General features: G+C 41.2%; 2 protein-coding genes and 2 long non-coding RNA genes across 11 annotated transcripts in view; 2 read left to right on the top strand and 2 right to left on the bottom strand.

The window, feature by feature from the left end:
• LOC146979576 (uncharacterized) overlaps window positions 1-26,231 on the bottom strand; it is an 82,290-nt gene that overhangs the window by 16,113 nt on the left and 39,946 nt on the right. Inside the window, exons 1-6 of one of the 8 annotated variants that reach the window (XR_015036887.1) lie at window positions 20,423-20,822; window positions 7,829-7,923; window positions 5,973-6,042; window positions 4,503-4,580; window positions 3,889-4,029; window positions 2,291-2,391 (exon numbers count right to left, since the gene is read on the bottom strand). This is a non-coding gene — a long non-coding RNA (uncharacterized LOC146979576). Of the gene's footprint in view, window positions 1-2,290; window positions 2,392-3,888; window positions 4,030-4,502; window positions 4,581-5,972; window positions 6,043-7,828; window positions 7,924-18,599; window positions 18,785-20,422; window positions 20,823-26,231 lie in introns of those variants that run through there. The other 7 variants (XR_015036888.1, XR_015036890.1, XR_015036889.1 and 4 more) reach the window with 7 other exon arrangements.
• On the bottom strand, window positions 10,056-14,443 carry zic6 (zic family member 6). Its single transcript, XM_085789494.1, has 2 exons — window positions 13,020-14,443; window positions 10,056-11,036 (listed from the first exon to the last, which is right to left on the bottom strand). Exons 1-2 carry the CDS (start codon window positions 13,981-13,983, stop codon window positions 10,411-10,413), a joined length of 1,590 nt encoding a protein of 529 aa, XP_085645620.1. The 5' UTR covers window positions 13,984-14,443; the 3' UTR covers window positions 10,056-10,410.
• Window positions 16,969-26,167, top strand: LOC146979578 (uncharacterized). Its single transcript, XR_015036896.1, has 2 exons — window positions 16,969-17,008; window positions 24,769-26,167. It is a non-coding gene; the product is annotated as an uncharacterized LOC146979578 (long non-coding RNA).
• Window positions 21,535-26,167, top strand: zic3 (zic family member 3 heterotaxy 1 (odd-paired homolog, Drosophila)). The gene is made up of 3 exons (XM_085789495.1): window positions 21,535-22,799; window positions 23,619-23,782; window positions 24,455-26,167. The coding sequence occupies exons 1-3, from the start codon at window positions 21,812-21,814 to the stop codon at window positions 24,635-24,637; spliced, it is 1,335 nt and encodes a 444-aa protein (XP_085645621.1). The 5' UTR covers window positions 21,535-21,811; the 3' UTR covers window positions 24,638-26,167.

Genomic DNA, 26,231 nt, shown 5'->3' with positions numbered 1-26,231 from the left:
TGATGTATGAGCAGATAACGTCTTAATAAGTTACAGGCTAATAATGTAAGCTAGATAACATTTAAAATTTCCTCATATTTGCATACAGACACAGTATAGTGAATTTTAACAGTTTATTAAATTTATATTGTTAGGAGGATTTAAAGTGACGGGTTACTGCAGTATCATTAGTTTCATGTCATAAACTGGTGACTGAGTGGTATGTACTGTAATGGATTCACTATTTTTTTTGACCATCTGGCCTCTACAGCACCATGTGACACCACAACCACACTCACAGTTAAGAAATCTACTCAGTGGTGACTTTATTGGGTACAACAACAATATAATGTTCCATTCTTTTTGAGACGTTCATAAAGATGTTGATTAAATTATATGTTTTGCCATTAAGGTAATAGTTAGTGATGGTGTTGTGATGGACTGCAAATTGCCTCTGATATTCTGTCATTTGTGTAATTAGGATGGACAAAGAAATTTGAATCACCTCTCAATGTCATTTAATCCAATACATGACATCAGCGATTATATACATCCTGTAACCTCTTTGCAAAACATTTTAAAGAATTGCAAAAATAAAAGAAAGAAATGGACGAATGGTTAATATGTATTATTATTTTCTCCTTTCTCCAATAAATGAGGACGAGCTAACTTGGAAAAAAGGTTTTAACTGAACTGCAGCTAATTGCTCCTTTCATCTATCCAATTAAAAGCAGAATTTTAATCCAAGTAGTATTTCTTGTTTTGATAGCTCATCACGTGCCACAGCCTTTTAATCAGCACAAAAATGTAAGTATTGCATATTAATTCAGCACTGAGGGATGCAGCGTTATTTACACTGCTGATTTTCATCACTCTCTCCCTGCGCGGGACTCCTCCAGGGCCAGTCCCACAATGACTGGGCCTAATTGACACGCGCACTAAAGGATGTGTTGGCGAGAGCTAGGTTGCTACCAGCTAACATTTTCAATCCATACCTACTCAGGTGTGTATGTGTGAGAGGGTGCGAGAAGGTTGTTAAAATGGTGCGGAGGATCAATAGGATGTTGTTGTTAGTGAGAGACCTTTCATGGGAAACATCAGTAAGGTGGCATCACAAGTTGTCATGTGTGATATTTGTGAAATGTATCTTGAATGTCTCTACCTTCAGCAGCCTGTATAAACAGTCAGCAGCGACAGCTCAGCTCCCCTGCATTTTCTGTGATGAAACAGCTCGGTTGCATGAGGTAATCTCACCCTTACCCAAATGAGATGGTAATGCCTTCACTCAGGGAATTCAGCAACACACAGCAGCACCTAGAAGGAGGCTGTGCACCTCAAATGGGACTAATAATAGAGCCTCCATTCTCTTAACTCGGAATCTATATTATACGCTTCAAAAATGAGATCAACTATATGGGTCAGTGGGATTTCTGTGAGAAAAAAAAAATAGAAAGGAGCAACCAAAGGAGAATATACTCTGCTGACAACAGATCTAAGGAAGGCAGTAGCTAATAAGAAAATTATTTGGGCAGAGTAACAGCTCAGAACTTTAATTAACAGAGCTGGTTTTAACTGATTGAAAGGGAATACATGTCCACACTTGTCTGCATGCTAGCCTAATTATTTTCAACGCCTTGATTGTCTAAATAGGCTTTATAAATAAAAGCACGAGTGACTTGAAATGTTCAAAGGAAAATTATTTTAGAAATGGAAATGATCAAAGAGCAGTCTTTCATAACTTCTGTGATCTGTGAGCTAGAATACATGGGGACTTCAGTCCTCCACGCTGCTGCTGCTGTGGCCTAGGTTTCATTTTTAACTTTAGAGAGAGAGAGACACACACACACACTCACGCACGCATGCAAACACAATCACAACTACTCCACCCCCAACATATGGCTTTCTCAGGAGACAATAAAAGACATTTATTAGTCTCCATCTTTGTTCAGGCTGCCCACATGTCAGACTGAACCAATGGAAAGAGCAGCATGCATGATATGAGATATATCATATGATATGATTATGATATATGGGAGATGTGATATGTGATATGATAAAAGACAACAGTAAAGCCTGTTTTAATATGGAGGCGGATAAAAAATTGTGTTTAGATAATTTAGTCAGTGACTCCATGTTGCCCCTGGCATCTTGTTCACATGTGTGTATTACCAACAGCCCATGCTGGTTTCTCATGAGTTCACTGTGCTCTTTGTGTAACTGGCTGGGGTCTTCACTTCATGTGTTGATAAAAGCAACTAAATGTAAAAGAGGAACAAAAATGGTAGAAGAAAAAGCATAATTCTCTACTTACAGTGCAGCTGCATTGTGATAGGCTGGTCTTCTCTCTCTCTCTCTCTCTCTCTCTGGCATTATTCATAGCCTCTCAGACATGGAATATTCTGAATTAAGTTACTGTAAAGAGCACAGTTAATTATGTGTTTCATTAAAGTAATCATAATAGCACTTGTCAAATACAACACATGAATAGTTTGTAATGATTCATTTATGGTTGGGGCTCATTATGTTGATGCACCTAAAAGTTTCAAATATTGTACAGTTTTAAACAAGAGCGTCACTGTTTCTGCAGGCAACTAACAACACGACTGTTTTCAGAAATCAGATTTTGTTTTGGGTGTTGACCTGATATCTGTCAAAGCAGCGTGGGGATTTTGTATTTGTTATACTGACGGCTTTGCATTTCCAAGGGAATATGTTCTGTTTTGTTCAAGATTAATATTTCTGAGACACACCCCAGTTACACACATGCATTGCTTAATTCGGTCAATTACATAACTGAAGGAATTCTATGACTTTCGCAGCAACAACCATACACACAATGCAGCAGATACTGGCAGAGTGGAACTGAGGACAAGTGCTAACTAACTCCGCTGTATTCCACTTTTAAAAATGGACTTGAAACTATATGAAACACTCTGCTGTTGCATAGGAGGTGGATTTTTGATGCCCTGCTTCTTCTTCCAAATACCAGAACACAGGATTATTCCCTGGGGACTGAAATAGATGCAGTCACTTCTGTCTCGTTCTGTTTGAAAGTCATCGGTGGAAAGATGCAAACTTCACTGGGTTTAAATCTGCAGTGATGCTGCCATGATACCGGGCCTGGGACAAAATCGCCGTAGCAAGTGCTCATGCATACACACGTGCACGCGCGCACACACACACACACACACACGTTGCACATCCCATTACCATATCATAGTGTACTTCCAACACAAGGTTAGGCCGCCTTATTGATCATCAAAAAGATGAAGGGACAGTCCATCACTTCCCCTTCGCCACTCTTAAATCCGTTACCTGGGCTCCTCAAAGCAGCACTAGTGGCTAATTACTCTCTCTCATGCCCCTTGTGCTCCCTGTAGTCTGTGGCTAATGATAAACTATTTCCATCGATAGGTCCTTAACTTCAGAGAGACCTAAATGATACTTTGTGTTTGTTTGGATCTTTTTATTGACGACTGTAAATAAATGAAGAGCGGGTTACCTAGCATTTCTTCCTGTTGCCTTGGTGCTTCTATCTGTCTCGTGCACTTTAGGGTCAGCACCACACCAAATCACATTTGTCCCCTCCATTAATGTCACAGCCTTAAAGCAACATATCATCACAGTGCGGAGCTTGGTCTAACTGTAATTGAAAAGGCCCAAGGGGAATTCCTGGGTTGTGCGAGGGGCCCCCTAACCCTTGCCACCCTACATCCATCATTGTAGAGTTAGGCCCTGGGGTGTTCTTGTAACGCTGAAGGTTAACAGCGAGATCGCCATGAGTCCCCACTTACAGCTTTCGAAAATGTGGCCTCATGGGCCCCCCGGTACCGCTACGAGCACTAGACATTGGCTGAAAACTACATACCGGCATCATGTCAAGTACATATTAATTTGATGGTCACATACCAAGGAGTGCATGCTTGAGCGAGTCAACACATCCATGTTCAGTGAATGGATGGACTTCAATAGGGATGTGATCAGAAACAGAATCCTTCCTTCAGATGTTGAGTTCACAGGCTTGATTACACAGCCGCCTTGCAATGCATACTGCAACAGATAAAATTAAACACTCGTGATTACACACTGCTTTGAAACATCCTGGACCGTGATCAATCTGATCCCTTTTTTAAGTTAAACCTCAAACAACAGAGATTTGAGAACATACAAAAAGTATTCAAATGCTGTATCTCACAACAGAACTGAATTGTTCCTAATGAAAAGTGATGGTTTTGAGAGACAGCAAAGACAACAGACAATTAGGGTCTCTTTGCACTGTTTTTGTAAAATCTAAGCATTGCGCTCTTTAGGCGTTGTGATCAAAGCCTTTGTAAAATTTTCTAGCAAACGCTTCAAATGCATTCTGTAAAATCTGAATCATTAAGCAAAGGCTCTGAAACGTAACTGATCATTTCTCAAAAATCGTATACTGTAGAAGTGCTAAGAAGTACAGTTGAAGATAAAGGCATCAATTCCTGCTCCAACGTGCAGATTTAAGCATATTCATCTGACTCTTCACTTACATGAAAGCTACCAGCTGCCCTTGCCAGCAAGTGGAGGACATTAAGGCTCAGCCTGGTTGATCTCTGATGACAAGGGGTCTGGAGGAGGGATTAGAAGCAAGGGAACCAAAGTTATGGTCATTCCCTTAAAAGGATGGCATTGCATCTCATAGGCCTGGAGCTTGCAGGAGCTGAAAGATCTTCAAAGGTTGGCTCACCCCATACAACCTAGTCTTACTCCCCCCAAAAAAACCTTGGAAGTATGATTTTTTAAAAAGATGTGGAATTTAAAAATATATATATTTACTTTCCTTTTCTATTGCAACAGACCACAACAAATACTGCAGGCCATATCTGAAAAAAACTTTTGCTTTTGGTTTGTTGTTTATTCTGTGCATGATATTATCATTGTCAGTCATATGGTAACCTCCAGAGTTTACCAGCTCATAGGAGACCATTAAAGTCTCCGTGATTTCTCAGAAACTGGCTCATCAGAAACTGTCAAAAATATCTGTTATGTAAGGCATGGATAATAAATGAAAAAAAGGGGGGAAAAAAGACATCTTTTTAAGAACCATCCACAGGGGCAAATTGCAATTCATCAAAAGACAAATATGCATCAGATATGAGGATAGGCGGGGCCTTTCTCTCTATCCTGCTGCATATCGGCTGTTGAGCGTTACTCATTTTTTGGCGAAATCTGCCAACAATAGTCGGAGAGCTGAGTGTTCCAGGGGCTTGGGCTTAAGTTGACAGTGGAGCGACCGTTGGGAAGAGTGAATAGGAGCCTAGTTTAATAAGCCCTGGTACACGCTGGACTACACAGGGGGCTGGCACCACTGAAATCAGAAAACTGCAGTGCAGACGATAAGGAAAACTCTAAAGGATCAGTCTGGTCAAATCACAAGAGCCCAGCACTGGGGACTCTACATTCTTATTTAGCACTTTATGGTTTGTAAATAGATGTGCATATAATCAGAATTATTGCATTGTCTTACATAAGAGCCTGCTTCTGCCTGGTGTGTTTTAAAGGCTTATTAATTGTCAAGCTGTCAAATTAACACAGGCTTAGACATGAAACAGATTACATTACTAATGTTCGCCGAGAAGAACAAGTGACACGAGGTACATGCTCATTTCACTGCACTGTTTCATCTTATTGATAGTTGTATTATATATTGTTCAGTCTTTTACGTTAAAATCAATCTCTCTTCATTGTTTCAATTGCCCTCATTATGTATTGTTAGCATCATTGATGCCTGGGTGCCAACCCCCGCAGTAGCAACCATTCTCCAGATGGAGAGCAAATATAACATAAAAATAAATAGATAAATAAATAAATGAAGGCAGCAGTGTGGCTGCAGCCAGTTTACCATTTGGGGTTGGGTTGCAATTTTCCATGGAGAGAGGGGCAGTGTAAGGAAAAAGCAGCTATATGAGTCAAGTTTCATGCATGTCTGGGGGAGAATCTGGCAGAGGACACCTACTTACCATGGAGCTACACTGGCAGAGATTAGGGGGCCATCATGAAGGAGCCATAGAGGGTGAAGATAGCCAGGAGCTGCAGGGATAGAGATAGATGAGACAGAGGAACAAGAGGACCTGGTTTGAAAAAAAGAGGGTGGGGTGGGGCAGAGTGGGGTGGATAAAAAGAAAGCAAGTTGGGGAGCAACAGCACCACTGGCTTGACCTGGGGAGGATGGGGAAAAGCCAGAGATCCAATTAAAACCACACTTTGTCAGTCAGAGTCAACGCTGACACAGCCTCTCCACTGAGCTGGTGCTGCTAAACCATACTTGGAAAAATATGGGAGCTGCGCAGTGTAAGTTACGCAAGATGTCATACATGGTTATGATGATGCATAAAACCAAAGACCTGGTGTGACAAAGCAGCCCACCCTCTGGTACGCAGCTGGAGCTCAACCCAAGTATGGCATAACATCGACCCAGGAGGGGGGCGGGAGCAAGATGGCAATTCAATGGATCTCAAGGTGAAATGGATTTATTTACATTAAATTTATGTACACTGTGTATACCCTGTCCAAAATGGTGTCTGCGCTTGTTGCTAGGCAGAGAGTCCAAGAGTAAAGATGGCGGCGGACAAGTGGCAAACTGGGAAGCGGAGGTCTAATCAGTTGTGATTACTGGGGGGAAGGGTGTGGCAGGGTTCAATGATTATGGAATATTACCACGGCTTGGTCAGAATACACGCTGGCAGGGCTACGTACGGTAGTCGGAGAAATTTACAGCTGAGGCTGTTACCTTCTGGCTTTATACATGTCCACAAACTACAATTGAAAAAACAGTTTTCCATATACAAACACAGATGCTTCTTTGAGCAAAGAATTATGTTTGATCACCTCCACTGCGTTTTAGACATCACCTCCACTATTTTTAGAAAGTAACAGCGAAAAAGGGCAGAATGTGGCAGTGCATATAATAGTTGGGGTTTAGATGAAATTGAGATGAGCTCTGAGGAAGAAATACAGAATATCTTGATACTACAGTAACACCAAAAGCATTTCACGTGAGCTATTGATAAGGTTACGACCACCAGCGAAAATTATCTCATGAATTTCAGTCATCACATCATTAAAGTACGCTGATCAAAGCCAACCCAGTTCACCTCAATTTACTTGAAGAAAGAAGCACTTCACAATTGACATCAACCACTTGAAATGGACTCTCTTAGACCATATCATAGCTACTACTTACCACAAATGTTCAATTTTCATGAAAATTATTGTTTTTAAATCCTGAGTAAGGAGACAGCAGGCCTTTTCTTCTTGGTGCACATTCACAACTCAATATAAAAAAAAGTATCTCTCTCACACAGTTCCAACTGACTGTTGTCAGAATTGAAATCCAGCAGTGAAACTTTAAGATGATCGTCAGAAAGAGGGCTTATGGAGAGATAAAAATGAAGATTTACTGCGGTCAAACTCGAGAGGGATTTGCAAAATGCATCATCCAAAATATCTGACTCTCCCTAAAGATGTATCCCCATGAGCAATGTGTGTAACATACACTTCTAACCAGCACACAGAGCGTATAAACAAGTTTATCACAGCGTTCCACCATCTCGAGAACAATTGCACTTAAAGTGTAGTTGCTTATTTTGAATGCTTTACATATAAATATGACAGAGAATTAAAACCGTTTTTAGGTATTTTTGTATTTTTCCACATGCAAAAATGTTGAAGATAGATGTTGCAACAAAACAAAAGATAAGTGACTTATTATCAGAACCAAAACCAAAACCCTCTGAACTTTTACACAACTTTAAGTGAATTAATATGACTGAGACTGAAAGGAAGATATCTTCTCATACAGACTTGGAGCATTCACCTCATGTATTTTCGTGGCCATCCAGACAAATGCCCCTCCATGAAGCCTCCTGGAATAAAGAACGTCCTTATTACGGGTAGTCAGCTGTCAGATCACTGTAAGCACATATTTCAAAGAAATGTAAAATTAGTGCCCTTTGACCTGATTTCCCTTTGATATGGGTGAAGTAAATTGGCATATATAATGCCAGACATTATTCTTATGTTTAATGGTATAAAATGCTGACATCCATACATACAAGTACAAAGTATAAAGCTTTGCTAGAGGCAGCGGATCAGTCTTCATAATTGTGACCCATTTGACCTCGACAATAATCAAGCTAATGCAGTATAGTTTCCTGAGCAGGATGAGGACAGACACTTACTGTGTAACATCACCTTGAACTACACAACATTAAATGCATCATTAACTGTGCTTCACCCTGTTCAAGACGGGACTATTGTTAGAGAGGGGGGTCATACTCATTTCTGATGTAGGAGTGTAAACTAAGAATGAGCTGTATGACAATATTAAGTCACTACACATGAGTTCAGCCTCTGCAGAGCGATCAAGAGTGAAACTGAATTCAAACTCTGTCGAGAAGGAGGCAGGCTTTCGAAAACAAACTTACTCTGTGCGTTTCTCTAAAATAATGAGGTGCTTGTTGAAATTTACATTCCACAATACAAAAACCAAGCAAACATGAACAAATATGTCAACAAAGCTGTGACTTGGGTAAATGAAGCCTCAAAAAAAAGAGTGTGCATCCAAAAAAAAGTAGGACTCACATCACTTTTTAAAACTCACATCACTTTTTTTTAAAAGCTTCTTCTTTTTAAAACAACTTATTTCAACATTTATCACTGGCCAGATGAAACAGAATGACACAGATCTGTCAACCCATCTATGTGTCAGTTAACAGTGAGATCCATCAAATCTATTGATTTAGACTCAAAGTGAAGAGCTCAGAATTTTTCCTTTATAGGTAAATAAAAATAAAATAAATAATAAAATAGTGACTGGATTAATGAATGACTGCTAAGATATTAGTAGCCTATTGGGACAAAACAATATTTTGAGGATAATTTGGTCAGATTTGTGTTTGCAGCTAGCTTATATTCAAGGTAAGACTCTTCAAAGGTGTGTGTGTGAGTGAGAGGGAGAGAGGGAGGGGGGAGAGAGAGAGACAGACACATAGACAGAAAGACAGAGATAGAAAAACGAGTGAAAATATACCAATCAATAAGGTACAAGATCAGAGAGGAAGCAAAATGAAACACGGGGACGTGCATCATTCAGAATGCGCGTCGTTTTGCGGCACATACACCTGTATGTGCTCGTCTTATACACCTGTATCCCCCCAAAAAAACAAAACAAAAAAAAACATGCGCATTCATGGCGCACTTATATGAAAACTCAAACCCGAAAGGATCATCATATTTAAGCACACGACGGAGATCTAACACAAATTAATTTAAAGAACACATGCGATAAAGCCCTGCCCAGCTCCAGAGGCGACACCTTTAAACACAGGATATAGAACCGTGTGTGAGAATAACTTGCGTTTACAGACGGTTCATTAGTTTGCGGAAAATTTGCAAATATAGCGTTGGGCTTATAGAAATTATAAAATTAGGGGAAAGAAAAAAAAAGTTTACGCCCTCGATATAAATGCATTGATTGGGCTTAACCACACACGCCTGATCAAAGAGAATATAGACACTTTAATAAAATATAGAATACATAATTAATTATACAGTAGACCTATGTACAGTACAACTGTATGCTAATTAAACGTTTGTAACAGAATCACGAACACTGGGGCTCACACTGGTCTTACTTTGCACAGAAATGTGAAATATACATATAATACAAACAAGAATACGAATGTGTAGCCTAATGAAAACGGGAAAGTGGGGCTTAATCAAGGGGAGAAAAAAACCTACTGAGCCTCGCAGTATTTTAATGACATACAAATCACGCTCCAGGCCCATCACAGGCTTATTAGGTCTCAGGATTTAATGTGAGGAAAGATCTTTCAGATATTTATTTCATCTTTAGACATACATAAAGACATGAATAGTGTTTCTATACTTCCCGACATAGCCTACATTACACCTAGTTTACATTCAACAAAGAGCCCTACACTTAGGGTTACATTCAGCAAGACTTTTCCTTTTACTTTCCAGTAATAGCCTATAAAGTTGAGAGGACTCGAGAGGCAGATTTCCATAAAAATCATTTGTCATTTTTTTTGTCTCACTTAATAAAGATATCTTTAATACTTATGTAACACAGTGAACAATTATGCATACACACTTTGTAAAAGTTCCTATAACCCACTGTGGGGAGATGTAGCTACAGGCTACATAAGCCTAACCCAACCAAACAAACAGGCCTCACAACAACAAATAAAGCTCGCCACATTTCGCAATGCAAGATTTCAAATAGGATGACTCAGGACGTGTCACAAAATATCTGTTAACAACATTCACAAAAAATACAGAGAGTAATAGAGATACAGTTGGAACTTTTAGGTCATAAACATGGAAAAAATAGGCCCAAAATTAAATTGTAAGTTGCTCACGTGTCCCAGCAGGAACTCAGAGAGACGGGATGTTATTACATTGCTTTGGTGGGAAAGTGTCCACGCCGCTGTGGCATGTGTACCATCCATTCACAATACTTTTCTGAAAGGGAGAAGTGGAGGGGAAAGTCCTTGAGCTCTGGGCAAACGTGTGACCTGTCTGGCCGCAGGGGTACTGGGAGGACTGGGATCTGTAGCTGCCTCTCTGTAGCAACAAAGGGTCCAAGAGGGGCTGTGACCTGTGTGAGGAGTAGTCCAAACTGCTGTCAAACGTGTGATGGAAACGTGACCTCGAGGTCGACTGGTCTCGACTCTCTTGGGACAGGGGGACATCTTGCGTGGAGGTGGGGGGATGAGAGGGGCTGATCTGGGCTCCGTCCGGGACTCGGGTTGACCTGGCGTCAGCTACGTGACCCCCGTCGCCAGGTCGCGCGTCGCCGCTTTTGGCGACGTGGGCCTTGTTGCAGTGGAGCTTCATATGCTTCCGCAAGGAGCTTGGGTGGGTGTAACACTTGTCGCAGCCCCTGACCTTGCACATGTAGGGTTTATCACTGGAGTGCACGTGAGAGTGCTTCTTTCTGTCGCTGCTGTTCGCAAACCTCCGGTTGCAGCCCTCGAACTCGCATTTAAAAGGTTTTTCACCTAAACGTGCAAAAAGAGAAATGACGGCGAGTTACGGATATGCTCACAGGCCCGTGTTTGCTCTCCCTGGCCATATACTTTCCTGAAGCTGTCTGAGTCATCTAAATGCACTCCTATAGTGGTGTAAGACTATAAGAAACGTGATCCTTAAACTCCAAAACCTGCACATCCAGGCTCCACAGTAAACTCACTATATGATCTTCAGCTTCCAATCAGTGACTCTACAAACCCGAAGCCGCTCCCCAGGCCACATGCTGCAGCTTTGACTGGAAATGTTTTTAAAATACCATATTCTCACAATAAGCTGTTTCTAATGTGCAAAAAAAAAAGTACGAGTCGTTCAGAAGCAGAGTTGGAATTAGTTGCTGAAACTTTACTGCAGCCCTGTTTGCAACAAGTGAGGCAGTTATCTGCGCAGTAAATCAGCAGGACTGTGGCTACACATGCATGAGAGGATGAACTCGCAGACAGCAAATGCAAAGATTTGTTTAAATGGACTTATCATGCATAGAGTGAATTATGGCTATCAAGATGCTAATTGATCTTCTGGCACAAAAGTGCCTGCAGCTGCGCGCCTCTGTCCCTCCTGCGCGCGCTCATACACACACACACGCTCTCTCTCGCTCTCTCTCTCTCTCTCTCTCACACACACACACACACACACACACACACACACACACACACACACACACACACACACACTCACTGATGTAGCGGGCTACCAGCAAGAGCCGGACTCTTTAACAGTTTCTGTTAAATCATCATTTATAGGCCTGCGTGCTAATGGTTGCCAATCTTTGGGAAGTTGAATAAAAATGTTAATAAGCTTATATTTTTCTGACATAAATGATGCCTAATTAACACCACACGCATGTGCAGTTGTGAAATAACAAATGTCCCCTTTCTGTTTCTATTCTCTTTGCTTTCATTAGGAAAACAATTTGCACCACAAATTAAAGGGGGGACGCCTGATAAATACAATTTTATTCTGCAGCCCTTTTTTTCTGAGGGCCACTCACTTCATTTGATAATTATATTTTTAATTTAATGCCTACATTTCAATATAATTACACCTTGTGAGATCACGTTTCTACTACATCCCCTGACGTGTGTGAAAATAAAAGATTTCACTTGAAATCCTTATTATTCTGTGTTACGGGGGCGTTTGGAGGGAAAATGCAAACCAAGTCACCATTATATGACGTAGTTTGACATATGGCATCATCTCAGTGCTTCATGACAAAACAGGGCCATCAAAGGCAAGGACAAGGCCATAAATAAAATTATCTTTATGAAATGTGACTCATTTTGTCAATGCAGGTAATTATTTCTTTTGCGGGCTGAGGTCAACCGTTTTACTCGCCTTTTTTATTCCCTACTACATCATAGTGTGATGTGCTCTGTTAGTGTTCCTCAGCGCAGGAGATGAGTCCCTGGGAGGCAGAGACAGCGTAACGACTACGTCACAACTCTCCGGTGTCCCAGCATTTATTTAATAATTTCACTGAATGAAGTGGGAGAGGCACCCAAACCACCAGGCCTGCAGACTCTAGTCATGTGTAACTGCCACACTACTATTACTACACATGTGTTTCCTGCGTTTTCCTTGCAAAACCAGGCAGTGACAGAGACGGCGAGAAGCAGCACTATAGAAGCTTTGCATAACAACATTTATCATTATAACAATGTAGGCCTATAGAATAAACAGTAGCATGCAATAAAAATAATTATAAAATAAACAATAACAGACTAATAACAATAATAACGAAACTACAACATTTAATTGAAAATATGTTCATGCATACAAACATTGCAAAACTGATACATATTGACTATTAAGTGATTATTGTGAAATTGAAAATACCAAATTAATTTAAAAAAAAATGACCTGTTAGTTTAAACCATTATGATCATTAATGACAACATTGTTATTAATCTTATTGTAGTTGCTATTATTTAACTGTATTATGACGATGAACTAACCTGTGTGAGTCCTCTTGTGGATCTTTAGATTTTCTGAACGTGCAAAAACTTTCTCACAGCCGTGAAAGGGGCATGGAAAGGGCTTTTCCCCTGTGTGCACTCTGACGTGGTTCACCAGCTTGTATTTGGCTTTGAAAGGCTTCCTGTCCCTCGGACAATTCTCCCAGTGACACACATATTCAGAGTGCTCGGGTCCTCCGACATGCTCCACTGTCACATGGGTGACAAGTTCATACATGGTCCCGAAGGCTCTGGAGCAAGGCAGCTTCCCAGCCCCCTCTTGGCCGTCAGTCCACTTGCACACCAGCTCATGCTTCACTGTTTGTTTAGAGCACCTGAGGAAAGCGTCGCCTCCTCCTCCACGCTGAATTGCCATGTTGAGGGGTTTGTACAGACCCAGGAATTGTGTGACAAGTTGTTGCTGGCTGTTTCCCTTGGGGCTGATGGCTTGGCCATAAGGGTGAGTCCGGGTGAGGAGGTCGCCAGGTAGACCCAGCATCATCTGGCTGCCGAGGTCTCGGGATGCGTCGGTGGAGGCGTGGGCCTGCTCCTGATAACTTGAGAAAAAAGCATGGCTTCTGTTGTCTCTGCAGCCAGTAAAGTCACGATACCTTCCAATCCCGCCATGTTGGTTTGCTCTTGATGCCAGTTGATCAGTGACGGGTGGCATGCCGGCTCCAGAAAGATTGGCTCCAATGATAATGCCCCTAGGGCTGTGCTCTAACCGGTGGCTGGGGTATCCAGAGTCTGAAAAATTGGGAACCGAATGGTCAACATATGCACTGGACCTCGTCTCGGGGTAGTCTCGCAAATTGTGCGAGGGGCAGAGTTTTAAGGAACTGCCAGTGGGGTGTCCCATGTGCTCTCCTGCCAAAGGTGGCAGCACCACGCTGAGTTCAGTATTGCTCTCCCCGGGGTTGACGCAAGAGAGAGGGCAGCCACTAAACCTCGAAAGGCTTGTCATGTTGTGTTGTGAGTTTGGCTATGGGTTTGCAAAATCAACCAAATTCAGCACTCAGGATACACCTAGAAATTCTGTTTCCATGTTCCGTGTTGTATATCATCTGCATGTGAAATTCTTGGCCGTGAACTTCGCAGAAGTAGGAACCAGACTCAATTTCGTTAAAGTTGGTGTGAGTCCCATGCCGTTCACTTTGCCCTCTTGATTTGTGGCAATAACCGTGGTAGTAAAAATGCTTCGAAACAGGCCATGGTGCAATATAAAAGCACAGCAGGCAAACCTGCTTTTAAAAAGGGAGCTGTGGGATTGGTTGGAATGCGCTGTGATTGACAGGCGCTGGGCTTGTTTTAAAAGGGACACGCAGGCGTTCGCTGCACGACTCCGTTTTCAAATGTCGCACAGAAAATGCTTTGAAATGTGCCGCGATATTCCCAAATATTGCAGCCTCTTTAACTTCAGGCGCTTTCTTATAAGTCTCCTTATCTCTATCTCTAAATTCGAAAAACGTACAGGTTAATATGAAACACTTCATAATCTCGTTAAAGTCAAGTGATTAAATGCAGACACGAGCAAAAACAGGAGACAATCACAGCCTATCTAGCCTCTTTTATTTCACTGGAAATCTCTGCCAAAGCAAATGTCCCACTCCTGCCCTGCAAGAATAACAGACTGGCCATTGCGTGTCCAGGCCAATTATTGTCAAGACTTTTCATTTTGAGTGGAGTGCCACATCTGAAAGTCACAGGATATTAGTGCTAACTATTTAATCAACCATTTGAAATAACTGAAAATACAGTTGTCTGTCATTATTCTGCACGGTCATAATTTGTAAGTTTTTGTTGTTGTTGTTGTTTTGTGTTTTTTTTTTATGTAGGGTAATACAGATTCTTGAGCTCGCTCAAAGGTTATTGCATGGCAGCTTATTTAGTGGTATGCATTTTCATGAAGGTTGAAAAACAATCACTTGTTGGCTTCATGTCTTGTAAGAAAAAAATAAACTTTTGTACAGCAACAAGTAGCTCTACACTCAAGACGCACCGGGCCACCAATATTTGATAATCATCTTCTTTTTTTTTGAAAAAGTTATTTCAGATAGAAAGCCCCTGTAGTGTCACTGGGGGATAGTACTGCAGAACAACATGTACTATTTTACCTTTGTATCCAGTTTCCATACATAAACCCATTTTCCTTTTAAGCTTAAATAAATTAATAATCATCAAAAGCAGGATAGCACACGGTAAAATTAGTTACGTAAAATGGAAGTATTGAAACGTGACAAACAGCAGTGAGAGAGGCTCCAGTGTTGAGAGGAAACTCAGATAAACTTTCTTACTTTGAGGTGCTGTGAGGACAGCAGCTTCAAGCCCTCTCCGCTCCTGTAGTGCAGCACATATTTCTGCACGTCTCCTCGTTTTGACATGGCTCTGATGCTGATCAGCGCACTTTCTTCCACCCAAGACCACTTTAGCCAAATTCCTTTATCTGTTGCTTTTATTTAAATCTACAAAAGGTGGCACGGGCCCCAGAGCTGTGGCTTATAGGTTTAAGGTGGAAAACCCCTTTATTTCCAAAGACTGTAGCTGGCGGAATTTTTCAACTTTTTCCTGAAAAAAAAAAAAAAAAAAAAAAGGAAGGGAGGAGAAAAAAAATCCTTTTCCACATTGTTATGCTGACGTCACCTGCAGTGGATCCTAGGCAGAGACAAAGCGTGGGGCCCACTTGACATTAAGTGCCGCAAAATAGTAGACAGGCCCAGAACCGGCCTAATTCTGTCATGATTGTAATGGACGCTCATGTTTGTCAACCTTTAACCCGATGCATTTCCGAAAATGATTGAGGGTGGAAGGCCAATAAACCTAAAGTTGCCAATCTGTCATTCAGAGAGCATAAAGGACTGACAGACCTATGCCCCAAATAATCCAAGGGTTCTCATTTAGCAGCGAAGCAGCAAAACAGGAGAAGAGGGCTGTCTAGAATAACTGCACCTTCATGGTTTCATATGATGGACTAAGCCGATTCTATGAGGCTGGTTACCCATATTTTCCATAACAGAGCGACAGCTAGTGAGGTCTGCACTACAGGCCTATTTGATAACTACACTTTAGGCTGTAATATTTTACAATGTGCTATTAAAGGACTTAGATTATTTAATTGCTCATAACAACTTAATTTGCTAATATATTCTAATGAGTCTTAATGTGGTCATAACTTAATTGGACTTTAGCCTAATAAGCAGTATTCAATAAATTACAATTCAATCTATCCCTCTGCAATAAGGCAGGTAATAGCATAATGAGTGTGAGTAAATGCAGAAGATTTATGTTTAAAATTTGCCAAATAAGTTTAGCAAAATTGAAAAATTATAGGATTAGTGTTGGAGTGCTAACGTTAGCTTCAGCAGAAAATAGTAAAACCATAAAAGTAATGGCAAAGACCCGTAAATGGGTACCGCGAGAATTCAAGTAATATTTGTTAAATTTAATAAAATGTGCCAAAATCATGACAATGAAGCTCTTTAGCTTTAGACACTACTGGGGTGTTTATACAATTTCAGCTTCAATATCTGCATTGTGACGAATTATAGCATCCTGACATCTGCAATCCCTTCCAGCCCTGCAGCTTTATGAATTCGGTCACTTATGTTGGTTGTTTGACAGGCCAGACTAAATCCTAGTGACTGTTGCATACAAAATGTCACTCCCAACAATCAAAACATTCATGTCAGGGAATATGCTTTACATCCATAAGGTCCAAGTCACTGCCAGTACAGTGAATATGAACCAAATGACTGAGAGAAGGTGCTATGCAGGGAGGAAATGAAACAGGACTGTAAACGCCAGTGAGAAGAGCAGAGTTATGGTGCAACACCACACAACAGACTGGACTGAAAAAGCTGCAGATTTTATTTCTTTAACAACAGACAGCAATGAGAAGAATTCTTTGTAAATAACCAGATTTGCACAAAAGCGCTAAATGTAGGCACAGGCTACACACACACACACACACACATACACACACAAATGTACATGTAAATATGCATGTTTATTCATAATAAACCAGTACTGGTCTGTATAAGAATCAGCAAAGGTTACACTCGGTGATTAATGTCAATCCAACACAAGACACAGCAGAAAATTATAAAAAGCGAAGGCTAGGCAGCACAAAATAATTTCACCAGGTGTGAGTGTGTGTGTGTTCTCATATATGTGGCACAAACAGGAATGCCTGAGTGCATTTTTAATTTTTTTTTTCCATGTGTGTGTATGTTTGAACAACTGTGTCCCTTGGTGTGGAGTGTGCTGCTGAGATATTATAATTGATGAGGGATGGCAGTGCACAGTCTTGCCATGACTTTATGAAATTTAGATGAATTAACAGGTTTGGGATGAGTCCATTTGCAGACAGATGCTCCAGTAAATCACAGCAAGAAGTCAATTAGCCCTCTCCATCAGCCATATGAAGGCAAACCTCAAGTACTGTAAAAGTCACTCAAGACCAAACTGGCCATATCATTTACGAACTGCCGATAACAAAGGATGGTGTTGTACTCTATGTAAGTTGAATAACGTGAAGCGGTTATGGGAATTAAAATGTTACAGACAAAAAAAAAAAACCCCAAAACATATCTAGCAAAAATATGATCGATAGCGATACAATACTGCAGTCAAGCCTTGCATTGTGAAATTCCAAATTACAGACAGTTGAATTGTGATTTGACATGTGAAGCTAGTATGGTAACAAGATCCTAGTCAGCTGCTCCACTGAAAAATATCATATTGGCAAACGCATAATGTAAATATTAGTCTTGTAAAAACATTTTGAAAATTCGTAGAAGCAAAAGTTTCATGCATAACCGGGATGGTTGCTACTAAAAAACGAGAACCAAAAATTGTATTTCGTTTTATTATTTCATTTGTGTGTCTGAGATTTCCTGGGTCATGGTACGAGTGCAGACCATGAACCTTGACATTGTGGTGGGCTCCACACAGTGTAAGAGAGAACACATCTAATGAAGGACAGAAAACAAGAAATGCATTTTCTCATTACTTCAAGGCACAGACAGAGACTGAGAGAGCTGGGACATGCCATTTTAAACCACAGCAAAAACCAGCTACTTCATTATGCCAATGTCCATTTGAGCAAAAACAGTGAATAACAGTAGGCTATCATTCATTCAACTCTGCCGTTGGAATAAAGTGACGATTTTCTATCTGTTTAAAATGTAAATACAGAAAACACTTGTACAGTGGTGGCTGATAAATGGAAGCAATGGGTTAACGGTTTTGCTGTTGGTTTAGGGAGATGAAGCTTTCACTTCTGTCTGGTCACTATTGAGTTAACTTCCAGTCCACACACTTGTCTATAGCACCAGCGGCCTGAGCCAGCCAAACATAGTGTAGGCTAAAAGCCAGACAACATGGACTTAAAAAAAAAAAAAACCCAACTTTGCTTTTAGAAAAAAATCCAGACGACTGGGCTGCCACAGGCCAATTTATTAATATCAGAAAATAATTTTCATGCATCTAAGGTCATTTACCAAAGGATGTACTGAAATAACCTTCATAGCTGCTGACTAACGCATCTAGGTAGAATAAATGCATAAAAAGTGAGTTGTTTACCATTTAGGCTGATGCTTTTGTTCTGCTCTTTTCCAACAGCATGGGCTTACTGTCACAGAGCTATGCACACGACAATATTGTGATATTTTAAGGTAATGCGCATGCTCAGTGCGCGGAAGGTTATGTTATAAGTAATGGGCTACCCCAGCGCCCAATGAGGTAATCCCATCAGAGAAACCTAAATAACCAAATACATACCGCAGTCCTGCAGAAAAACCTGCTAAAATTATGCACGTTGCATTTTACCTGCGCCTATAAGTTATCACTGAATATTTGAGCTGTACTAGACAATTAAACCAAAGAAAACATTGCCCAAAACTAGTCCTTGATGAAAATCAAAATGAACATCTCCATTTTCTTTCAATCATACAAAATAGTGTGAGTGAAAAACTAGAAAAAGTATGTGTAATTTTTGTAAGAATTAAACAAAATTAGTATTTAAAAGAATAGAGGTGAAAGTGTCAGTGAGCGGAGGGCCGCATGCTCGAGAAGCGGTGAAAAATACTTTGCTATGAAAAAAAAATGTCTGGTGAGGGTGAGACAAACGTTTTGCAAAGGTGCAGCTCTGAGAGAGATCTGTGAAGCTGCCTCTACACAACTTTGAAAGTTTCCTCGTTTTCTGTTGTCCATTCTAAATACGCCAAGACAGTCTGCTCTGCGTGTAAACGTGGATTCATTTTATTTTAAGTAAATTAGAATAAAAATGAGCGTGCAGGCATATATCACCTTATAGCGTCTTATTGCAATCCTAGACTTTAGATTGGTTTTGATACTGTAGGAAATATATACAATTAGAAAATAAGTGTATGAAACCCTCAGTGGCCAAATTCCACGTTTGTAAAATAAATGCAATAATAACTAGCAGTACACCAGAGAAGGTCTGCAGTCGTTTTAAATGTAACTTTCAAGCAACAGCTGCTTAACATTAGGCCTGGTTGATGACAGCTCCCCTTTTTCCCAGCAAGAGCTCAGTGCCTACGCTGCTGCTCTGTCGCTCACTAACATTTGTGACTCATCTAAACCATGTTACTTAATTATTTCATAGTGATAATATGCCTGCAAAATACACGGCACATAACCTTAAGTGGCGGTGCGGAGCCTCCACGTTTCAACAAGCCAATAAAATATGGAGGGAATATAGGAAACTTAACAAGCTGCTTGTCACTTGTGAAAGTTCACAAAGGTCTCCATAAATCTCACCCTGCAAAACTGCAAAGGCAAACTCCGTTCAGTGTGTGTGTGTGTGTGTGTGTGTGTGTGTGTGTGTGTATACATGCATGCATGTACATTTACGTGCGCGTGTGCGTTTGTGGTAGGCATACGGGGTGTGTGCTTGTGTTGTGCGCGCGCGAGCAGTTTGAGAAGACGAGTGTGTGAGAGTGAAGGGAGGAGTAAACTGTGAGAGGGTATGCCTTAGTGGAGAGAGAGAGAGAGAGAGAGAGAGAGAGAGAGAGAGAGAAGGGGGGCAGCTCACGGAGGAAAAAGAGATGAGTTGAATCTCATTCGTCGTTCTGCTTTAAGATAAACTGTCGACATTATGAACAAAAATCGCAAGTGTTGCACTAATGTGAGCGACGTCCATTAAAACAACAGAGGTGGGCTACTACACGCAGCACCGCGCAACAATTAAATGACCATATGAGTAGTAACAGGCCTATAAGTGCTGAGCTGTACGTTAACTAAATCCCATGCAGCCTCCACGGGCTAAACAACATAAAGTGTAGATTTACACACTTCCACAGCAGCATGCACTTCACACAGGCCTAAGTCATGCCCCGCTCTCCCCGGCACAGAAAGACGACGGATAAAGTCAGAAAACTCACCTTTTCAATCTATAACTCTTTCTCGAGGAAATGTTCGGGGAGTGAATGCGGTACGATGAGGGCGAAAGCAGAATGAAGGACTGATTTGAAGATTTTTTTTTTTTTTTTTTTTTTTCTGGGTCCAGATCCCCTAAAATAAAGAATGTGAGCTCCTTCCTGGGACAGACTGAGGGGGAAAGGATGTGAAAGGCTTGGAGTTAAAAAGCGCCGCTTGAAGCACTCAGCGCGTCTCTGAACTTGATCAGATTTTATGTGTCCTGCAGCGAGTCAGCGGCAGCCCTGTGAAACTTGCTCAATGGCACGAATTTTTGGCTGAGCGAAAAAATCTCAGGATATTACAATTACTGCCATCTTTCTTTCTGTCTTTTATTCCTCCGTCTTACACCCTATAGAGCTTTTGCAGGAAAAAAAAATACCCCCCCCCCCCTCCTTCCCCTTTCAAGCGGCTTCAAGAAAGCCACATTTTGGAACTGGGCCAAGTACATTCAAGTTTTCAGTTAATAAGAGCCAAAATGTTCATATAAGAGACAAATAAGTCAATATATGAGTGCGAGTATAGATAGATAGATAGATAGATAGATAGATAGATAGATAGATAGATAGATAGATAGATAGATAGATAGATAGATAGATAGATAGCAAAAGTTAAGTTGCCATTAAAATAAAAGTTTTCTTTATACGCACTATGACAAAACACGTTATGTTGCAGATTTACTTCTGTAAAAAAAAAAACTAAACTAAACTAAAAGTGTAAACTGGTTATTAAAACCATGCCCTGTGTGTTTATTCTAGTCATTTTTCATTGCTTGCTTGGAGTGTTTGGGAGTTTCTCTGGGTGCAGGGATCAGGCAGGGCTGCACGAGAGGTGCACAACTCATAACACGTACTATGGGATCTGCGCTACACTGCTCCGTTATACCTGCAAAATAATGCCTGTAGGAGCCAATCAAATGAAACCAATTGAGACGACCTGCCATCTTCAATACCAAACGGTGCCAATCACCAGAAATCTAGCCAATTAACACCCTCCTTCACAGTCACGTGCCAGAAGGGTAGCTGCGCGCCGATTGGCTGCCGTGGCACTGCCTCCCGAGTTCATTTATGTTCTGGGAGTGAGTGATTGACTTTATCAGTCCAAGGACATCATCCGCCTGGAAAGGGGGGGAAGTTTGATCCTCTTTCTCACGGATCGCAGTCAACGGGAGTTTTTTCTCCCAACTCTTTACGCATAGGATTTTTCCCTGTTTGGCTTGGTTTGTTTTTTATTTTAGGGTTTTTCGCTAAACGTGGTAAATCTCGGCGCGGTGTCTGCAGCGTGCGCGCTCCGCTAAACTGGATTTTAATTTTCTTTTCTGTTTTCTTCCCGTCTCCTAAGTTTGCTTCAAGCTCATGACTATGCTTCTTGATAGCGGTCCGCAGTTTGCATCGTTAGGAGTGGGGGGCTTCGGGACACCACGGCATCACGATATCGGGAACAGAGACCCGAGTCTGGGACTGAATCCTTTCACCGATTCCTCCCACTCCGCAGCTTTCAAAATCAGCCCCGTGGCTCACGATATCGCCTCCAGCCAGACATCAGCTTTCACCCCGCAAGCCACTGGATATGCAGCTGCCCTGGGACACTCTCACGGCGGGCAGGTGGGCTCGTACGGTGGGGGAGCGTTCAATTCAACGCGGGACTTTCTCTTCCGGAACCGGAGCGTTGAGTCCACAGCGCCGAGCGCCCAGCATGGGATCTTTGCAGCTTCAGCGGGGAGCCTGCACGGACCGCCCGGGATCAGCGATAACCCCGGACATCTGTTGTTTCCAGGACTTCACGACCAGGCGGTGAGCCACTCTTCACCGGGTGGACATGTAGTGAACAGCCAAATGCATCTTGGCTTACGCGGGGACATTTTTGGAAGACCTGATCCTTATCGCCCGGTCGCAAGCCCTCGGACGGACCCCTACGGGGCTCAGCTCCACAACTACAACCATCCTATCAATATGAACATGGGGATGAATGTGCCGACACACCACGGTCCAGGGGCCTTCTTTAGATACATGAGACAACCCATTAAACAAGAATTATCCTGCAAATGGATAGACGAGAACCAGATGAACAGACCCAAAAAGACTTGCGACAGGACTTTCAGCACCATGCACGAGATGGTCACTCATGTGTCCATGGAGCACGTCGGCGGCCCCGAGCAGAGCAACCACATCTGCTACTGGGAGGACTGTCCGAGAGAAGGGAAATCTTTTAAGGCCAAGTACAAACTCGTCAACCACATCCGTGTGCACACGGGCGAGAAACCGTTCCCGTGCCCGTTCCCTGGATGTGGGAAAATATTCGCCAGATCGGAAAATTTGAAAATCCATAAAAGAACACATACAGGTAGGCACAAACAATAGCACGGCATGGCTGAGCGTGAATTCAGAAAAGTGGGGCTGTTGTGAGCAGGCATGATCTGTCCAAGACGCTGTTCTAAAGTGCTGAGGGAACGGGAGTGAGTGTTTTTGTTGTTTACAAAAACAATTTGGGAACTTTATCGAGCTGCAGCTCGGAGTTAGGTCCATAAATTGTTGCAGGACTAGTTTTTTTTCCCGCATCACGTTGAAAAACAGCGACAGACGGGGGCTAAATGGCCTAATGCAGGGAGAATAACGTGCTTCTGTTGAGTAACTTCAGTGTGTTGTTGAGCCTCATTAATTCCTCCAGCCTCTGTGCTCAGAAGTTGTGTGTGATGTACAAAGACAGTTACTTCACTCACTTGTCAAGAGTTTAATTCGCAGCATTAGAGTACTGAGGCACACTTGAGGCTTCTTGTGATTTCTCAACGTCCTGTTTCTAATTATTGCATTTCTGGGTTAGTTTACAATTCTCACCCTCGCTCCTGCTACATGCTCAGAGCAGAAATGCCCTGTTGATTCACTGTTTACTACATAGTCTGGGTAGAGCAGACGCAGGCCAGTAGTAGCATGAAGGAGCAGGCCTCTTGAATAAATAAAGCCTGACAGAGCAGCGTGTAGTAGTGGAACTGTATCTATGTCGCACCCCCTGAAAATGTAGGTTACAGTGTTATATAACAAGCTGCAGACAATTTACATCTCCACGATGCGGGTTTTTACATGTGGTGTTACAATGGGAGTTTGTTTGTGCCGGCTATTCACGGTGTGTGTGTGTGTGTGTGTGTGTGTGTGTTTAATCCTGCAGGTGAGAAGCCGTTTAAGTGTGAATTTGATGGCTGTGACAGACGCTTCGCCAACAGCAGCGACAGGAAAAAGCACATGCATGTGCACACATCAGACAAGCCATACATCTGCAAAGTGTGCGACAAGTCCTACACACACCCCAGCTCTCTCAGGAAACACATGAAGGTAATTAACGTCTTCATTTCTCCTTTAACACATTAACACACATACATACACACACACACACACACACACACACACACACACACACACACACACACACATGCTCCCCCACTACCCACCCCCTTCCTACTCTTCCATAGACAGGGACTATAACAACTTCAAGTATTTCTTTACAGCACTTATTCAACACTGCCATAATACAAAATTAAAAAATAAATAGATAAATAAAAAAGCATGTAAGATGTAATTTAGTCCGAGTGACACTTCACCTCTTGGTGTAATTAAACAATTGAAACAGAGCCTAGTGAGTGAGTTGTGAATATTTTCGCTTGTGTGTCATTCTTTTGCGAGCAGATTTATTTGTTTATTTAAGTTGCAATTATCACTCTCTCTTGATATATTTATTTATATATATATGTGCACTTAATTACAGCAAAACTACACTCGAAGTCATGTTATTTCCTTAGTGTGGAAGTGTCCGTGTCTGTTTCAAGTTTGCTGTGTGTTTACTCGTCCAGTTCTCCTATAAAATCCTTAGTTTTATAGATAGTTAATCCTCATTTAGCTCCGACACCCTGCTCCTTCTGCAGGCTACTTTGAAACGCACTGACTGAATGGATATTATAGGCTACATCAGTCAGTCTCTCTACTAACTCAATGCTGTTTTCCTTGCAGGTACATGAGTCTCAAGGATCTGAATCGTCTCCAGCAGCGAGCTCTGGATACGAGTCGTCCACGCCGCCAGTGTTGGTGTCAGCCAGCACCGAAGACCCGACAAAAACACCGCCGTCAGCCGTTCAAAACACGTCTGGTCACAGCGAAGGACTGGCACCCAACTTTAATGAATGGTACGTTTGAAGTCGTGAGGAACAAACCCTCCCTTCAATGTGGACCACGGGGATAAATGAGGATAAAAAAAAACAAAACAAAAAAAAAACAACAACTTAAAAAACTATTCTTGTTCACTTCACACACATACACTCTGTCAGACACACACACACACACACACACAAATGGGATTGGGACAACAGCAACAACAGCAGCAGCAGCAGAAGCAGCAGCAACAACAATAACAACTACAACAACGACAGGAGATGAGAGCAAAAGCCAGCACCACGCAGGCCACGTCCGTTCTCAGGATCACGAAATTTGACTTTTATTCCGCAGTTTTGAGGGAATCAAACAAATGACAAATGAATAAAGAAAAAAAAAAGAAAAAAAACGTAATACTTTCTCAGTATAAATAAATGGTTTTTTTATCTTTTAGTTTACAGATTTCAGAAAAAAATGTTTTATTTTTCATTTTATGTATTTTCTCAAATTTTTATTTAAAAAAAAAGAATAAAAAAGGAAGATTATTTCATGCTGTTTTATATGAGGGTGACAACGCTACTGTTGCCTCTTCAATTGATTGTTGGAACTTCAAACAGTCTTAAGAAACGTGCCAAAGTCTTTGTCATGAACTTGAACACAGAAAAAAAAAATCATAAATAAATATTATACTCGTGAATGTATTTCCTTGTTTGATGGGGTCGAATCTGTTGTCAACGTCCGTTTTCAGGTGGAGAAATGTGGTATTAGGTTACGATTGTTACCGTTGAATATAACGTTGCCTTTTGTTAATACCGTTGTAAATACATATCCATGATGCCATATTTATCAATTTGTAATTTAATTATGGGTATAAGTTCTGAAACTTAAATGATATTTATGGAAATGTTTTCTAACAAGAACTGTACAGTTTTGGTCATAACCAGCTTAACATTGAACAAATGATAAACTCTAAAGCTCCAACATCGCGATTGTATCCTTCTGTTTTTTCTTTTTAACCAATAGGCCTACATGTGTCTTATTTGGATCGAAGAAATCATCTATATGAATATTATGGATTTGTCTATATATAATGCAGATATTTCCGTCACTTTTATTTTGTTTATGAGACCATTGACATGTAAATCATTGACTTTGTAGGACTGAGTTCAGTTGAGCTGAGAAGCTATAAAACGGTTCTGTTGATATCTTTATTTTTGGTTAAATTTAAAACTTTTTGTGTATTTTACTTTGATAGAATCAGAAATAGATGTCAATTCGTAGCATAAACTCAGTATTGGAAAGAAAAAAATAAGAAGAAGAAACCATCAGCCTATTGCACTCTTATACAGGTCTTAGACGAGTGGGCGAAGTTCATGATTTCCAAATCAAGGTGACAGTATTTTGAGTATTTCAAATTCGGGGGTGAAGCGCCCATCAGATATATGCGCCAGTATGGCTAATCTTTATAGTTCCAGCAATGTCTTTGTGCAAGTATGTTTAAATGTGTGCATCGGCAAACAATGGAACTGTCACAACACAGTATCTTCAAAAATAAAAAAAGTTTTTTGTCTGTCAGCTTGCATTGTTTTAAATGTAATTCTTCTGTGAAACTAAGCGTGTTATTTGTTGTGGTGTTGCA

The sequence above is a fragment of the Trachurus japonicus genome, chromosome 10, assembly GCF_045865225.1.
Source record: "Trachurus japonicus isolate A0001 chromosome 10, Traja_1.0".
Lineage (NCBI taxonomy): Eukaryota > Metazoa > Chordata > Actinopteri > Carangiformes > Carangidae > Trachurus > Trachurus japonicus.
Note: the sequence above shows the minus strand (reverse complement) of the source record. Positions and strands in the feature narration are given on the sequence as shown.

Excerpts from the sequence above, each read along its gene's own strand:
- zic6 (XM_085789494.1), bottom strand. The coding sequence starts at position 13,983 with ATGACAAGCCTTTCGAGGTTTAGTGGCTGCCCTCTCTCTTGCGTCAAC. Across the intron at positions 11,037-13,019 it reads CCACAAGAGGACTCACACAG|GTGAAAAACCTTTTAAATGC; the intron begins GTTAGTTCATCG and ends TTGCACGTTTAG.
- zic3 (XM_085789495.1), top strand. The coding sequence starts at position 21,812 with ATGACTATGCTTCTTGATAGCGGTCCGCAGTTTGCATCGTTAGGAGTG. Across the intron at positions 22,800-23,618 it reads CCATAAAAGAACACATACAG|GTGAGAAGCCGTTTAAGTGT; the intron begins GTAGGCACAAAC and ends TTAATCCTGCAG. Across the intron at positions 23,783-24,454 it reads CTCTCAGGAAACACATGAAG|GTACATGAGTCTCAAGGATC; the intron begins GTAATTAACGTC and ends TTTTCCTTGCAG.